At 38.9% G+C, this 17,311-nt stretch overlaps 1 protein-coding gene across 4 annotated transcripts in view; it reads right to left on the bottom strand.

Moving 5' to 3' along the window:
- Positions 1-17,311, bottom strand: part of DTD1 (D-aminoacyl-tRNA deacylase 1) — a 311,404-nt gene that overhangs the window by 201,449 nt on the left and 92,644 nt on the right. Inside the window, exon 5 of one of the 4 annotated variants that reach the window (XM_045833208.1) lies at positions 13,847-13,944. The exons of the other annotated variants lie outside the window; for them this stretch is intronic. Coding sequence (XP_045689164.1) covers positions 13,847-13,944 — 98 coding nt within the window. The remainder of the gene's footprint in view (positions 1-13,846; positions 13,945-17,311) is intronic. 4 annotated transcript variants of the gene reach the window in all.

The following is a 17,311-nucleotide window of genomic DNA, read 5'->3' as shown; positions in this document are numbered from 1 at the left end:
ATTGTTGATAGATTTGTATTTTTCACCACTATATGGTTCTTAGTTTTAATCTTCTTTTTCTTAAATAAGTCCCTTTAACATTTCACATAATAATGGTTTGGTGATAATGAACTCCTTTAGTTTTTTCTTGTCTGGAAAGCTCTTTATCTGCCCTTTAATTCTAAATGGTATCTTTACTGGGTAGAACAATTTGGCTGTAGGTCCTTGCTTTTCATGACTTTGAATATTTCTTGCCAATCCCTTTTAGCCTGCAAAGTTTCTTTTCAGGAATCAGCTGGCAGTCTTATGGGAACTCCCAGGTAGGTAACTAACAGCTTTTCTCCTACTGCTTTTAAGATTCTCTCTTTATCTTACCTTTGACACTTTAATTGTGATGTACCTTGGCATGGGCCTGTTTGCATCAGTCTTGTTTGGGGCTCTCTATGCTTCCTGGTCTTGCATGTCTATTTCCTTCACCAAATTAGGGAAGTTTTCTTTCATTGTTTTTTCAAATAGATTTCTAATTTCCCGCTCTTTCTCTTTTCCTTCTAGCACCCCTATGATGCAAATGTTAGACTTCTTGATGTTGTCACAGAGGCTGCTTATACTATCCTCATTTTTTGGATTCTTTATTCTTGTTTTTTGATAGGTTGTTTTATGTTTCCTTATAGTCCATATTATTGATTTGATTCTCAGCTTCATCTACTCTACTGTTGTTTCCCTTTAAATTTTTATTTTTTCAATTAGTGTATCCTTCATTTCTGACTGGATCTTTTGTATGCTGTTGAGGTCCTCACTAAGTGCCTTGAGCATCCTTATAACCAGTGTTTTGAACTCTGTATCTTATAGATTGCTTATCTACATTTTGTTTGGCCCTTTTTCTGGAGTTTTGATCTACTCTTTCATTTGGGCCATGTTTCTTTGTCTCCTCATTTTGGCAGCCTCCCTGTGTTTGTTTCTATGTATTAGGAGAGCAGCTTTGAATCCATGTCTTGGAGTGTGGCCTAATGTAGTAGGTGTCCTGTAGGGTCCAGTGGTACAGCCTTCTCTATCACCCAAGCTGGGTATTGGAGGTGCACCCTTCTTGTGAGCTGAGTTCACCCTTCTCTTGTAGCTGAACATTGGTCACTGATGGCAGATCAATGGGAGGGCTTTATGCAGGCCAATCAGACACAAGAACTGGCTGTGACCACTTACCACCAACCTCCACCCTCACTGGAAGATCATATGTGCAGGGAAAGGGTAGTGGTGCTCAGAACTGGTCTGTAGCTATACACTGAGTGTGCTGGCCCTGGAGTTTCCCAATGATGCAGGACAAAGTCAGCCCCACCTGTGTTTTGTCCTGGACCACCCTGCCTGAACTATAATGCAATCTGAGATGGCTGCTACTTGTGCTGGGCTTGGAGATTCCCAGGCAAAGTCAAGCTGTGAATAGGCTAGCTGCTGCTAGTGATGGGCCTGGGGCTCACTGAAGCTAGCTGTGGCTTGTTTGATAGGATTTAGGAAGTTGTGAAGCATGAGCCAAGATAAGTCATTCATATGAAAAAGTAGATTGGGTGGGCCCATAAGGTGGGTGCGGTAGAGTCTCTGGGGATCTCCAAGGCAGGTCCAAGAGTGTTAGCCAGCTTGATGGAGTCTCAAATATGGCACCAGCTTGACAACTCTGTAGAGGGAGGGTTTATAAAAGGGACAATGGCCTCTGCTCACCTTGATGCTAGACACTTCAGTTTCTCCCTGTATACCACTGATGCCTTTCAAGCTGCTACCTGGTGCTGGAGTTCAGAGAGTGTGAGTCTGACTAGGTGAGTCCATGTGTGGGATGTTTAAGATAAACTTCTTAGGGTTCCAGCAGTTTCTTCCACCATCTCAATCCTTGCTGGTTTTTGCAGCCAAAAGTTGTGGAGACTTATCTTCCTGGCATTGGAACCCTAGGCTGGGGTCCTGGTGTGGGGTTGGGACTCCTTGTTCCAAGATAGATATCCTTCCCAAATTTTTATCCACCACATGTGGGTGAGGGACCAGCCCATTGCATGTCTGTACCCCTCCTACCAGTCTGGATGGATATGGTTTCTTTAATTCCATAGTTGTCAGACATCCGTTCAACTTGATTTCTGATGGTTCTGAGTGATGGTTGTTCTATATTTTAGTTGTAATTTTCATGTGGTTGTTCAAAGAGGCAAGCCATATCTGCCTATGCCCGCCATCTTGACTGGAAGTCTCTTACTTGTTTTAAATAATTCACAATAAATTGTTTTTAACTGGACAAGAACATACAGAAAATGAGCTCTGCTCATAGCAGCAATTATGTTCTGAAATGTTTTTGAAAAAAGTGCTTTGATTTATTAAATAGTGAAGAATTAATTTTGATGGGTATATAGATCAAGAATGTAAAATCAACTGTTATATGGATATTTTTTATGAACCTATTCTCCAAACTGGATCATGAAAATAAGACTTCTTCAAGATGCCAACCCTAGTAAGACCTTGTCAAAGGAAAAGCCATTCCTCAGAGAGGTTAGCAATACCCTTCTGATTTAAGTAAGATAATAAAAGTCCAGAGAATTGAGAGGACAAGACCATTAGGCACAGCCAGAGACACACTGTTCCTCCCTGAGGCACGACCCTATCCCCCAGCCCTGGACATTTATTCTTCATTACTGGTACATAATGAAAGCAATAAAAATGACTTCAACATAAGAGCCATAAAAAGAAAGTTAATTTATCAGTAATTTAGCTTCCCTGAGCCATAACAGAATTATCTGAAGCAGCTGTATCAGTTCAATAATGCGACAAGAAAGTCAGAATTGACCAGATGGCTGTTCTATTTCAGTTAAAAGGAAAGTAGAACCATGGCAGGGTAGGGGCAGGGGCGGGTAAGGGTGTGATTAGGCTTCTCCCCTATTCTTATCTAATTTGAAATCTCAGTACATATAGATCACCTTCATTCTTTTTAACTGATACATGGTATTTTACACTATGGATGAGACATAATTTGTCTAACCTTTCCTCTATTGATTAGTATTTTGGCTGTTCCCCTAATGCAGTACTGAGTACCCTTACACCAACATTTTTGTGCATATAAGCACAGACTTTTGTACAAGAGATTCAAAGACGTGGAAGTGCTCAGTCAAATTATGTCTGGTTCTAATTTTGATCAATATTGCTAAATGCCTTCAAAAAATGCTTCACCAGCTTGCTCCCACCAGCAGTGTACCAAAGAGCCCATTTCCTTGCACTCTAATTAATTGATAATATTATAAATTTTAATTTTGATAATCTAAACAAGCAAAATAATGGTGTTTTATGGTTTGAATTTCCTGCAACATCCATGAGATTAAACATCTTTTGAAGCTTTAGTGGCCATTTGTATGTTTTCTGGGAATTGCCTTTTCCCAGTTTCCTATCTGTTTTGGGCCATTTTTGTTATTGATTTGAAGATGTTCTTTATGGATTCCAACTATTAGTTTTTTATTTGTAAAAAAGGAAATGTTTCATAAAGGAAGAAACAGACCATGTTTACAGATTAGAGATTCAATATAGTAAAGAAGTAAATTCTCTGCAAATTGATGTATAGGTTTAATGTAATTCCTATAAAAATCCCAGCCTAATTTTTTGTAGACATAGACAAGCTTATTCTAAAATTGATATGGAAAGGCACAGGCCTCTAGAATAACTAAAAGGAGTCTGACATAGGAGAATAAATTGGGAGGAATCATTGTAACCAATACTATGGCTTACTATATAGTGACAGTAATCAAAACTCTGGTAATGGTGGGAGAGATAGACACATAGGACAATATAATAAAAAAGAGAACCCAGAAATAAACCCACACAAATAAGCCAACTGATTTTTTACAACAGCATAAAAATTGAGGAAAGATAACCTTTTCAACAAATGACGCTGGATCAATTTGACATCCATAGGCTAAAATAAATAAATAAACCCTGGCCTAAAGTAGGTGGTCTGATCAATGTCAATGTCCTGGTTGTGATATCATAGTATACGTTTACAAGATGTTGCCATTGGGGAAATTGTATGAAGGGTACACAGTATCTCACTGTGTTATTTCTTACAATTCCATATGAGCCTGTATTACCTCAACTAAAACTTCAATTTGAAAATATTTTCTCCTAGTCTTTTACCTTTTGAATTTCTTTAAAGTATAGGAGGGTTAAATTTACTTTTCTCTTTATGTCTCTGGGATTTAGTTTTTTTAGAGTTCGCAATTTTCTTGTGAAGTTTGCTTTAAAAAAAAAAGAGCACTACATATTTCTTAAAGTTTTTTACACTTAATGATAAAGTTTTTAAAGATTTTATTAATTCAAGACTTCCGGCAAGATGGAGGCATAGGTGGACACACCGTACCTCCACGCACAACCAAGATTACAACAACAACAATTTAGAGGCAGAATAACACCCAGAACTTACAGAGAATTTATCTGAATGGAAGTCAGACAGCCAAGAAGTTGAAGTAGACCGGTCCAGACCGGTAGGAGGGGCAGAGAGGAGCAGCTGGGCATGGGTCGCAGTGCACTGAGAACAGGGAGAACTGGGCACATAAGGCAACTGGGAGCGCATAAGGCATCTGGGGCGCACAAGATCACAGCGGGTGGACCCTGAGTACGCAAGCAGCAACTGGCGGACCCAGTGAGGCAGTGACTGTGGTCCAGGGATTGCGCAGAGTGCACAACCCAGGATCCCAGGGAAGGGACTGAGGTCCCAAGAGAACGGAGCTACTGCCATTGTTCCCTCCCACCCCCGCCCCCACATACAACATCACAATCTAGCAACTGGGGTGCCCAGCCCCGGTGAACACCTAAGGCTCTGCCCCTCAATGTCACAGGAACGACCAAACCAAAGAGAGAGAGAGAGAGATGTCTCAAACAGAAGAAGAGATCACTGCCCCAGGACTCATCCTTTTGAGAGACCAAGAGATAGCCAATCTATCAGACGCACAGTTCAAAACACTGGTGATCAGGAAGCTCACAGAATTGGTTGAATTTGGTCACAAATTAGATGAAAAAATGAAGGTTACCATAAAAGAGATGAAGGAAGATGCACGGAGAACCAATAGTGATGGGAAGGAAACTGGGACTCAAAACAATAGAGTGGACCAGAAGGAAGAAAAAAACAACCAAACAGGAAAGAATGGAGAAGTAAGAATTCAAAAAAACGAGGAGAAGCTTAGGAACCTCCAGAACATCTTTAAACGTTCCAACATCCGAATTATAGGAGTATCAGAAGGGGAAGAGAAAGAGCAACAGATTAAACACATATTTGAACAAATAATAAAGGAGAACTTCCCCATTCTGGCAAAGGAACTAGACTTCCAGGAAATCCAGGAAGCTCAGAGAGTCCCAAAGAAGTTGGACCCAAGGAGAAACACACCAAGGCACATCATCATTACATTAGCCAAGGTAAAAATGAAGGAGAGAATCCTAGAAGCAGCAAGAGATAAAGGGACAGTCACCTACAAAGGAGTTCCCATCAGACTGTCAGCTGATTTCTCAAAAGAGACCTTACAGGCAAGAAGGGGCTGGAAAGAAATATTCCAAGTCATGAAAGACAAGGACCTACATCCCAGATTGCTCTATCTAGCAAAGCTCTCATTTAGAACGGAAGGGTAGATAAAGTGCTTTTCAGATAAGGTCAAGTTAAAGGAGTTCATCATCACCAAGCCCTTATTTTATGAAATGTTAAAGGGACTTATCTAAGAAAAGAAGATAAAGAAAAAACATGTATAGTAGAAGGACAGCAAACTCACAATTATTAACTACCACACCTAAAGGAAAACCAAAAGAAACTAAGCAATTAGAACAGGAACAGAACCACAGAAATGGAGATCACATGGAGGGTTAGCAACAGGAGAGTGGGCGGAGGGGAGAAGGGGAAAAGGTACAGAGAATAAGTAGCATAGATTGTGGGTAGAAAATAGATAGGGGGAGGCTAAGAATAGTATGGGAAATGTAGAAGCTAAAGAACTTATAAGTATGACACATGGACATGACTAAAGGGGGGATATGGGTGGGAGAGGGTGTACAGGGTGGAGGAGAATGAAGGGGGGGAAAATGGGACAACTGTAATAGCATAATCAATAAAATATACTTTTAAAAAGATTTTATTAATTCACTTTTAGAGAGAGGGTAAGAGAGGAAGAGAAACATCTCTCACATGCCCCTAATTTGGGGACCTGGCCTTCAATACAGGTATGTGCCCTGACTGGGAATCGAACCAGCAACAATTTGGTTTGCAGGCTGGTGTTCAATTCACTGAGCCACACCAGCCAGGGCAATATGTCTTTTTATAATAAAATGTATTTTTAATTAACCATAAGAAAACCTAAGAAAGATAATGTAAGAAAACTAAATAAACCTGGGCATTATCTTAAAAATTGATATTTAAGTGCTTTTAATTTCAGGCTTAGTTGATATTGACAAGAGAAATTAAACATCATGAATAGAGTGGAAAGCACATAAATATATTGGTGCTCATGAAAGGAGGCAGAAAAGATTCTGCAAGCCAGATAAATGTTAGAGGACCCCCATTCTGCCCACCTTCATATCAGCCTGTGCAGTCACAATGGGGGCAACAAAGCCAAAGGTGCAAACTAGCTTTTGATCAAGTTCTTTAGCATCTAACTCAGGATCTGACTCATCAGACTATATCCCAGAAAGCTATCTGTTCCACTTTTCTAAAACTTTCCTGCAGGGTATTCAAAGAGACATTACACAGAAATTGTAAATTCATTAAGAAAGTAGTCATTCACGTTTAACTTTTCTGTACTTAATGGGCTTCCTTTTTTCAAGAAAGTACTTCTTCAGAATCTTTTTTTAGAGTTTATTTATTTACTTTTAGACAGAGGGGAAGGGAGGGAGAGAGAAACATCAATGGGTGGTTGCCTCTTATGTGCCCCTACTGGGGACCTGGCCTGTAACCCAGTCATGTGCCCTAGACTGGAAATCATATGAACAATCCTTTGGTTCACAGGCTAGCACTCAATCCACTGAGCCACACCAGCCAGGGTGAAAAAAAAGTATTTGTTCAGAATCTTAAAGAAAACTACAAATAATAAAGATCCATTTTCAGTGCCTATAATGTACAATTTTCAGTGCCTATAATGTGCCAGATAGCAGTTGAAGCACTTTACCTACTTTCTACACAGAGGTAAGTAACCTGTCCAAAGCCACACAAGTAACATAGTGTTGAGTCAGATCCCATACCCACATCTGAGCCCTCAGAGTCTCCTTCTGAAAGTGCAGAACCATGTTGGACCACACAGTCACATCTTCAAGTGCTAACCAATATCCCAGCCTTATATAAATGGGTAAGCTGCCTGTACCAATACTTCTTCCTTGCTAAATGGCCTGTGTTAGTAAAGATTATCCCAGAGACATAGAAACATATTTTAAGTCAATAATGTTTAACCAGTGGGATAAGAAAAACAAACAATATCAACAAAATGAAAGGACAACTTATGAAATGGGAGAAAATATTTGCAAGCCACATAACAGATAAGGGTATTATTATAATATCCAAAATATATAAGGAACTCATATAACTCAATAGCAAAAAATCGCCCAATAATCCAATTTTTTAAGGGGCAGAAGACCTGAATGGAGATTTTTCCAAAAGAGACATACAAATGGCTAATAGGTACATGAAAAGATACTCAATATCACTAATTATGAAGGAAACACAAATCAAAACCACAATGAAATATTACCTCCCACCTAATAGAATGTCTGTCATCAAAAAGACAAGAGATAACAAATGCTGGTGAAGATGTAAAGGAAAGGTAACTCTTACTCACTGTTTGTGATGCTGATATTATGGAAAACAATATGGAGGTTCCTCCAAAAGTTAAAAATAGAACTACCATATGATCCAGTAATTCCACTTCTGGGTATGCAAGAATATCCAAAGGAAATGAAATCACTATCTCAAATATTTGCATCCCCATGATCATAGCAACATTATTCACAATAGCAAAGGCATGGAAATGACCTAAGTATCCATCAAAATATGAATGGATAAAAAAATGTGCTATACATATGTGTGTATATATGTGTGTGAATGTGTGTGCACACACACACATATATGAAAATTATTCAACCATAGAAAAGAAAGAAATCCTGCGATGTGGAGCAACATGAATGGACACTGAGGGCATAATGCTAAGTAAGTCAGACATAGAAAGACAAATACTGTATGATGTCACTTATAAGAGGAATCTTTAAAAAAAAGCCATCCTTGTGGGAAGAGGAGAGAGGGGGAAAAGGTATGGAGAATAAGTAGCATAGATGGTAAGTAGATAGACAGGGGGAGGGCAAGAATAGTATGGGAAATGTAGAAGCTGAAGAACTTGTGACACATGGACATGAACTAAAGGGGGGCAATGTGGGTGGGAGAGGGTATACAGGGTGGAGGGGAGTGAAGGGGGAAAATGGGACAACTATAATAGCATAATCAATAAAATATATTTTTTTAAAAAGCCAGCCTCAAAGAAACAGAGTGGAATGGTAGTTTACAGAGGATGGAGAGTGAGGGAAAGAGAAAATGTTGGTCACAGGGTATAAAACTTCCAGTTATAAGTAATTCTGGTGATATAACATACAGCATGGTGACTATATTAACAATACTGTATTGTGCACTTGATATTTGTGAGAACAATCTTAAATGTTCTTACCACACCAAAAAAAAAAAAAAAAAAGCATTATGTGAGGTGATGGAGGTATTAACTAATTTTAATGTTGTAATGATTTAACAATACATATATGTATTCCATCATCATACTATATACCTTAAACTTACACAATGTCATATGCCAGTTATATCTAAATATAGCTAGAAGAAAAAACTAAAAAGAAAAACAAAATGTAAAGTCACAAATGTTTCTCTTCTTGTACTCTTACTAACAAAATTACCTGTGTGTTTATCTGGGGTTGAGCCCAAATTACAAATCATTAGTAGCCACTGAAAAATGAAAATGGATGACACCATTCCTTCATTTCAGAAACAGTAGTCAAAATTCAATACTTTCATCTATTCATTCTACAGCAAAGACACAAAGCAAAAGACACAGGCACTGAATTATTATAAATTAATTGTAGCTTGGGGGGTGGGGGGTGAGGGGCTGAGGGTAGAGGAATTGAGCCAGAAAAGAGAGAAAGAGAATTCTGGCCAAGATGGAGGTGTAGGTAGACACACTGTGCCTCCTCCCACAACCAAAATAAGGACAACAAAAAATTAGAAACAAAATAACAACCAGTACTGACAGAAAACTGAACTGTATGGAAGTCTGACAACCAAGGAGTGAAAGTAGACACATTCATCCAGACCCATAGAAGGGGCAGAGTTGGGCAGAGATAGGTTGCAGCAAGAAAAAAAAAGCAGTGGCTGGCGGACCCCAGGCGCACAAGGTGGCAGCAGGCAGACCAGCGAGGCAGCAGATTGTGGAGGGACTTGGTGCACAAGGCAGCTGGCAGAACCAGGCAGTCCCACATTCGATAAACCAGGCCAAACTGGGAAGCGAGACAGAATGCACAACCCAGGGTCCCAGCTCGGGGAAATAAAGCCTCAAAACACCAATTAAAAACACCTGTGGGGGTTGAGGTGCCGGGAGAAACTCCCAGCCTCACAGGAGTGTTCGTTGGAGAGATTCACAGGGTCCTAGAATGTACACAAGCCCACCCACATGGGAATCAGCACCAGTAGGGCCCACTTTGCTTGGGAGAAGTGGTGGAAGGGGCTGAAATCCTGCAGAGAGCAGAGCAAGTGCTACTGTTCCCTCTTGGACCACTGCCCCACATACAGTGTCACAATGCAGCTACGTGGGTTGCCCTGCCCTGGTGAATGCCTAAGGCTCTGCCCCTCACTACATAACAGGCATGTCAAGACAAAAAAAAAATGGCCCAAACGAAAGAACAGATCAAAGTTGCAGAAGAAATACAACTGAGCAATGAAGAGATACCCAACCTATCAGATGTACAGTTTAAAGCACTGGTAATCAGGATGCTCACAGAATTGGTTGAATTTAGTCGCAAATTAGATGAAAAAATGAAGGTTACGCTAAGTGAAATGAAGGAAAATGCACAGGGAACCAACAGTGATGGGAAGGAAACTGGGACTCAAATCAATGGAGTGGACCAGAAGAAAGAAACAACCAAACAGAAAAGAATGGAGAAATAAGAATTCAAAAAAATGAGGAGAGGCTTAGGAACCTCCAGGACATCTTGAAACATTCCAACATCTGAATTATAGGGGTATCAGAAGGGGAAGAGGAAGAGCAACGAGAGGAAAAGTTATCTGAACAAATAATGAAGGAGAACTTCCCCAATTTGGCAAAGGAACTAGACTTCCAGGAAGTCCAGGAAGCTCAGAGAGTCCCAAAGAAGTTGGACCCAAGGAGGAACACACCAAGGCACATCATCATTACATTAGCCAAGGTAAAAATGAAGGAGAGAATCCTAGAAGCAGCAAGAGATAAGCAGACAGTAACCTACAAAGGAGTTCCCATCAGACTGTCAGCTGACTTCTCAAAAGAGACCTTGCAGGAAAGAAGGGGCTGGAAAGAAGTATTCCAAGTCATGAAAGGCAAGCACCTACATCCAAGATTACTCTATCCAGCAAAGATTTCATTTAGAATGGAAGGGCAAATAAAGTGCTTCTCAGATAAGGTCAAGTTAAAGGAGTGCATCATCATCAAGCCCTTATTATATGAAATGTTAAAGGGACTTATCTAAGAAAAAGAAGATAGAAAACATGTATAGTAAAATGACAGGAAACTCACAATTATTAACAACCACACCTAAAACAAAAACAAAAACAAAAACAAACTAAGCAAACAACTAGAACAGGAAGAGAACCACAGAAATGGAGAGCACATGGAGGGTTAACAACAGGGGAGTGGGAGGAGAAGGGTGGGGGGAAGGTATAGAGAATAAGTAGCATAGATGGTAGGTAGAAAATAGACAGGGGGAGGCTAAGAATAGTATGGGAAATGTAGAAGCTAAAGAACTTATAAGTGTGACACATGGACAGGAACTAAAGGAGGGGAATGTGTGTGGGAGAGGGTATGCAGGGTGCAGGGGAGTGAAGGGGAGAAAATGGGACAACTGTAATAGCTTTCAGCTGATTTAATCAATAGCTGTCACAATCAATAACATATATTTTATAAAAAGAGAAAGAACTCGTGGACACAGACAACAGTGTGGTGACTGAGGGGGTGGTGGGTGGAAGGGTGGATGAAGGAAGGGAGTATAAGGGGGTTAAATGATGATGAAAAATTAAATTAAAATTAAAAAATAAAAAGAAATTAAGTAGAGATAGAAGAGAGATTGGCTACAGTTTGATATTTAGACTAATAGTTAAGTCTTTAAGAAAATACACATACATCCCAGAACTTTATGCTCTTCCTGGAATGTTCTTTCCCAAGTTATTCATGGAAAGGTGCTTAATAAATAATAGCTTTATGTAGGTAGACATAATACAAATGAAGATACCCTATTTTAAAACACTAGGATCCAAGTATTTATAATTCAAGCTTTTTCTACCAATAACATGGATTTTTAGATATCTTTGTGTGACATTAAGTTCACTTTCTAGCCATTTCTCTGAAGTCTGTTGCTCAGATCTTAGGTATTATACAGCCAAACATTCATAAACCACAATTAGGGCAAGCCCTCTAAGTTAGTTCTCACTACCCCATAGTGAGTCAGAAGGGAATCCTTAGGCAACAAAGTAGTAATGAATAAAACACAAAAGGCCAAATGCTAGGTTACATGTTAACTCAGCAATGAGGCCCAGACTGGGGTCCTTTGGGAGATTCTCAGTTCATACTGATCATTTATAAAGTAGGGGGTACCTGTGAGCTACAAGAGACCATGGGGTGTACCCATGGGCAAGGTATATCCATGAGGGATGTACAAACAGGAACCTGAGAACAATTATAAGAGTACTGCCTTTGACAAACTTCAAATAAGATATGTAGATAATTACTGAATTCATGTTAATTTCCTGCTTTAGATTATTACACTATGGTTATGAAAGATGTTAATATTAGGGGAAGCTAGGTGAAGGTATACAGGTACCCTGTATGCTATTTTTGCAATTTTTTGCATGTCTAAATTTTTAAAAATACATTTAAATAACAAAAAGAACATTGACATTAAAACTGAAATGACACCAAATCCAGTCCTTAAAAGGCTCTGATGCTAGTTTTCTAGAGAATTGGAAAAGCCATACTAGCATGGCCAGTAAGAAGGATGCTAAGACAAGGAGAGTCTAACAAGGAGAGTCTAAAGTTGATTGCAAACCTCCTATTTCTTGGTGGGTGAAGACTTCATATGTTTTGGATATGTGATATGTGGGCTGGAGAGTTAGGGCAATCCAATATACAATGGCCCCTTTCTTAACTACTGGAGGATGGGAGGAGACACAGTGTTCACCAATATTAAAGGGCTCCCACAGCATTCTTAGCCTTCTATGAAGTGAATGATTCAGATAGGAACATGAACAGAGGTGATGCATAAGAGTTGGTGAGGTGCCTCCTTCCCGCTCTTGCTGGGCCCAGGACACCAGTGTTACAAGCTGGAGGCAGCCTACATCCCTGAGGCAGCAAATGGAGAAGACTCCTGCCAACCCATGTAGTGAGATTAATTGTTATCATGTTAAGCCACAGAGATTTCTGATTGTCTGCTGTGGCAGCTAGCATTTCTTAAAATAATCCCAATAAAGATATTTCCACTGAGAATAATTACCCTAGAACTTCTAAGAAAAAGAAAATGTGCTAAAACTTATCAGTTTATAGCAATATATTCATAGTGGAGAATGAAAATATCCAAACTCTCTTTATATTTCGTTGTTTCCTCCATTATACTACAGAAATACTCACACAAGTAGGCAAAGATTTACATCCAAGCATGTTTACTGCCATGCTGCCTGTTTGTGTTAGGAAAAAAATGAAAACAAGGCAACTGCCCATTAAATAGGGAAAGAGGATAGCCATTCAATGAACTATTTTCTGTCATCCCCACACATTCCCTCTGATGTGTGCTCTGTCCACACTCTCTCTAGCTGGACTCCTAATCAGTGGTGGCCACAGCTGTGCCATGATGCACTGGGACACCCAGTAAACGTGCATTTTCTGTGATGGATAACAGTCACTGATACAGGACAATAAGTACATGGTAGTTTTTTGTACTATCCTCTTCATGTGAGTCGGAAGTTTTCCCTAATACAAAGTTCTAAAGCTGCATACTTCAGAAAATTGACATAATTATAACTAACATTTGCTATAAACAGAAATTATTACACTCAATAAAAGAAGAAAGAAAACTACCCCAGGCAGATAAAGCAATTTGATCTAGTATATCAGCAGTTAGAATGGGCTGCTGATTAACTCATTAGTCTACTATAATCATTCACATAAACCCAGTGGCAATCGAACCTATTTTTACAATATCTAGATTTAAGAGTCCATGACCTTGTTTGAAAAAACAAAATACTGACTATGAAACATTCCCAATGGATTTGCATTTCCTAGACAATATTGTTGACCCTAAAATTCAAGATTCTTGCTTTGTTGTTACTGAAATTAAATTAAATGTAATATCATAACACAGCCAAACATTCTAATAACCAAAAACACTCCTTGAAATAACTTCATGTTTTAAATTACAGATTAAAAGAAAATACAGAAACATGATCCATAAATATTTATTTTCTAAGTCATGCTTATTTTTTAAAATAATAATGTGATCTTACTGTTAATATTGATTAGTGCTCAAGAAAGAGGTTCTTTTAACACTATAAGATTATTTGCCTATGTATAAAACTTAAACTTCCCTTATTAGTTTAACCTCTTACCCAAAATTACTTTTCAGCCTGTTAAATGTAGACAATGCTTCTAACTGTAAGATACACAGATTCTGGAGACTGGTCAGGGTGATTCCGAGAGCCTTGGCCTGGAGAAATATAACAGAATGGGTAAGCTCTGAAGAACAGCTTTGCAAGCAGGCCTTCTCATCAAAAAAGAACAGACAGACCTGTAAACCTCAGTGCAACTACAGAGTGAACTTCCAAGGTCAAATGTATGCTTCCAAAGTGAAATAGCAAGAGCACGAATTATTTCTAGAACAGCTGACTCCTGGAGGAGTCAAATCTTGAGGCTCTATTTGTTTAAACAGACCATAATACAAGTCATGGTACTTAAGGAAGTTCAGTCAGGAGAAATCTGAAGCAGTGAAATCTGAAAGACTGTCTTCTGTTGGAACTCAGTTCTCTTATGGCTATGTGATATAACCTTGAACAAGTCATTTAAAGAGAGAACTGACCTGTGTTTCTCCCCTCTCATGATAGTTGTAAGAGTCACATGCATGGATGTGAAACAAAGAAACTGTTAGTTCTCAAATTTATTTTTATTAACAATGAAATTATGCTATTATTGTAATCCTCATTCATGTATAACAATTACATTTTTCAAAAGCAAGGTTTACATTTAGAGTTACACATTTCTAAAATGTTTCTCAATATTGCACTTAAAAAAGAACAGTTTGAAAAGACCACCAGAGCTACTGTCCAAAGAGAGAAGGCAAGATTAGAAGTTATGAATGAACATCTAACTTTTTTTTTAAGATTTTATTTACTTATTTTTAGAGAGGGAAGGGAGGGAGACAGAGAGAGAGAGAGAAACATCAATGTGCGGTTGCTGGGGATTATGGCCTGCAACCCAGGCATGTACCCTGGCTGGGAATCGAACCTGTGACACTTTGGTTCACAGCCTGCACTCAATCCACTGAGCTACGCCAGCCAGGGCTAACATCTGTCTAACTTTTAAAAGAGCAGGCTATATGTCTGTTTGGGTGACTTAATTATAAGCCACTAATAAGTAAAATTATTTAGATTTCATAAGCTACTTTAATTTTTTAGATTATTTTTATTTCACACTCAAAAACCAAACTCAACTACTACTTTCATATATTTGTATACTTTGGATCAATACGACGTTCAAACAATGATAAGTTCAAACAACGATACTTTATGAATCTGGTCATTGTCCTTTAATATCAGGTAACATAGTATTCAACCACAATACACTTGTTAAAAACCACATTAGTAACTATATGTCCTCTTTCTGCTTCAGGAAGCTGCAGACACACTGGCAAAATTATACAGGGGTTGGTTAATAATATTATACAGGGCAGGTTAATAATAATTAATAATATAATAATTAGTAAGTAAATAATAATACAAGAATAAATTGTTTCATATATTAACAACTATAAACATACTTTTGCCCACCTCTGTTATTTTTTAGAAACATTTTTATTCTTTTTCTTTATTTTTATTATTAGCACTATTACAGATTTCCCCATTTTCCCCTCCTTTGCCTACCTCTTCTCAGACCCAGCTCCCCTTCCCTCTGGCCCTCACCACATTGTTGTCTGTATCTAGGGTTTATACACATATGTTCTTTGGCTAATCCCTTCCCCCTCTCATTTAGGGCTTCCTCCCCCACTCCTCTGATAGCTGTCAGTCTGTTCCATATATCCATGGTTCTGTTTCTATTTTGCTCACCAGTTTATTTTGTTAATTAGATTCCACATACAAGTGAGATCTTTACATATATGATATTTATCTTTCTCTGACTGGCTTATTTCAGTTAGCATAATAATCTCAAAGTCCATCCATGCTGTAACAAAAGGTAAAAGTCCCTTCTTTTTTATAGCCATGTAGTATTCCATTATGTAAATGCTCCATAGCTTTTTTTATCCACCCATCCACTGATGGGCAATTGGGCTGTTTACAGACTTTGGCTATTGTAAATGATGTTGCTATGCTAATCACTCCTGCATTTTTTTAAAGCAAGTCAGCCAGTACCTGCCCCTGAGCACCTCTCCTCTGGTGCCCAATGGCACTTTGTCCCTCTCACATCTGAGGCATGCCTTGGTTTCCTGAACAGGAGACAAGCACTGCCTAAGGATTTGATTGACTTTTAATATTCCTAGGAGCTACTCTACCACACTGAAAATATAAAACAGAAATGGGACTTTTCTCTCATTGCTTTAGAGAATATTTTATTCTTACTGCTTTGTTGACAGCATACCAGAAAAAAAAAAGGGGAAAGCCTTTCTTATTTACTATGCACTTAACTTTAAGGATGGGGTACATAAGGACATGCCAAGTCTTAATAAATGCAGAGCCTTTTGAGTGCCCACATGCCATCCCCTCAGCTCACCTCTAATGTCAGCCCCAGCTGCTTCAGACAGTACCATGCAAATTCCAGCTCAGCTAACAACTGGGACTCCTTGAGCAAGCATTGAGGGACTTTTTGTCTCAGGGCCATCTTGGAAGCCATGGGAGCCCACTTATCTGCTTGGGCAGTCAAGGGAAGCAGGAACCAGTGGCTAAAGATCCCACCACCCATCCTCTAGACAGAAAACTATGGAAGACATTCTGTACACTTAAATAAGTGTGCTGGTTAGAAATACTGCAGATACACTTCCATCCCTGTATAACTATAAGAATCTAACAAATCCTATGCTCTACCCTTGGGAGCAGCATTCTTGGCCTAGATTCTGTGTTACTCCCCAAAAGGCAAAATTCTTACCAGATCCAACAAAAACAATTCTAGTTGGTTCTCAGCATTAGCTGCATGTTGGAATTAACTGGGTAACTTTTAGAAGTCTTGATGTTCAGATTGCCCTCCAGAAGAAATTATATTGGCCTGTCTCAGGGTGGGGCAGCCTGCCCGTGTCTCACCCTTATACCGGTACCCAAGAGTTGCAATGCTGTCTGGGAATGCAGTCAGCTGAGCCCCACCAAGAGGGTCAAAAGGTGCAGTGAGGCAGCTCTCAAGAAGACCAGTCTTGACAGATTTAAGATAAATCCTCTCTTTTCCAGAATGTACTAGAAGTGGAGGGTCCACAAAAGTGGTAAGCAGATAAACAGATTATATACCAACAAATAGTCTTTGTTTTTATATAACTAAAATCATACTACACATATGCTTTGGAGATAACATTTCATCTAGTAATACAGCTACTATGTTTTTCCACATAAGTGCATATATCTCTATTGCATTCAATTTTAAAACTAACTAGCCAGTTGTCACTAACACCCTTGTTGAAAATCTGCTTCTTGCTCATTGATCTGAAATGCTATTTTTATAATATACCAAGCTTCTTATAAATAATCAGGTTATCTCTCAGGTCACTCATCTATTCTACCAATCTGCCAGCACCATCTGTTTTTATTTCTGTCATGTTGTAATACACTTGATATCTAGGAAGGCCATTACCCTCCAGGAGATTTTTTCATAATTACATTTAT

This window comes from Phyllostomus hastatus, unplaced genomic scaffold (genome assembly GCF_019186645.2).
Source record: "Phyllostomus hastatus isolate PE091 unplaced genomic scaffold, TTU_PhHast_1.1 phas_contig_17, whole genome shotgun sequence".
NCBI classification, from domain to species: Eukaryota; Metazoa; Chordata; class Mammalia; order Chiroptera; family Phyllostomidae; genus Phyllostomus; species Phyllostomus hastatus.
Note: the sequence above shows the minus strand (reverse complement) of the source record. Positions and strands in the feature narration are given on the sequence as shown.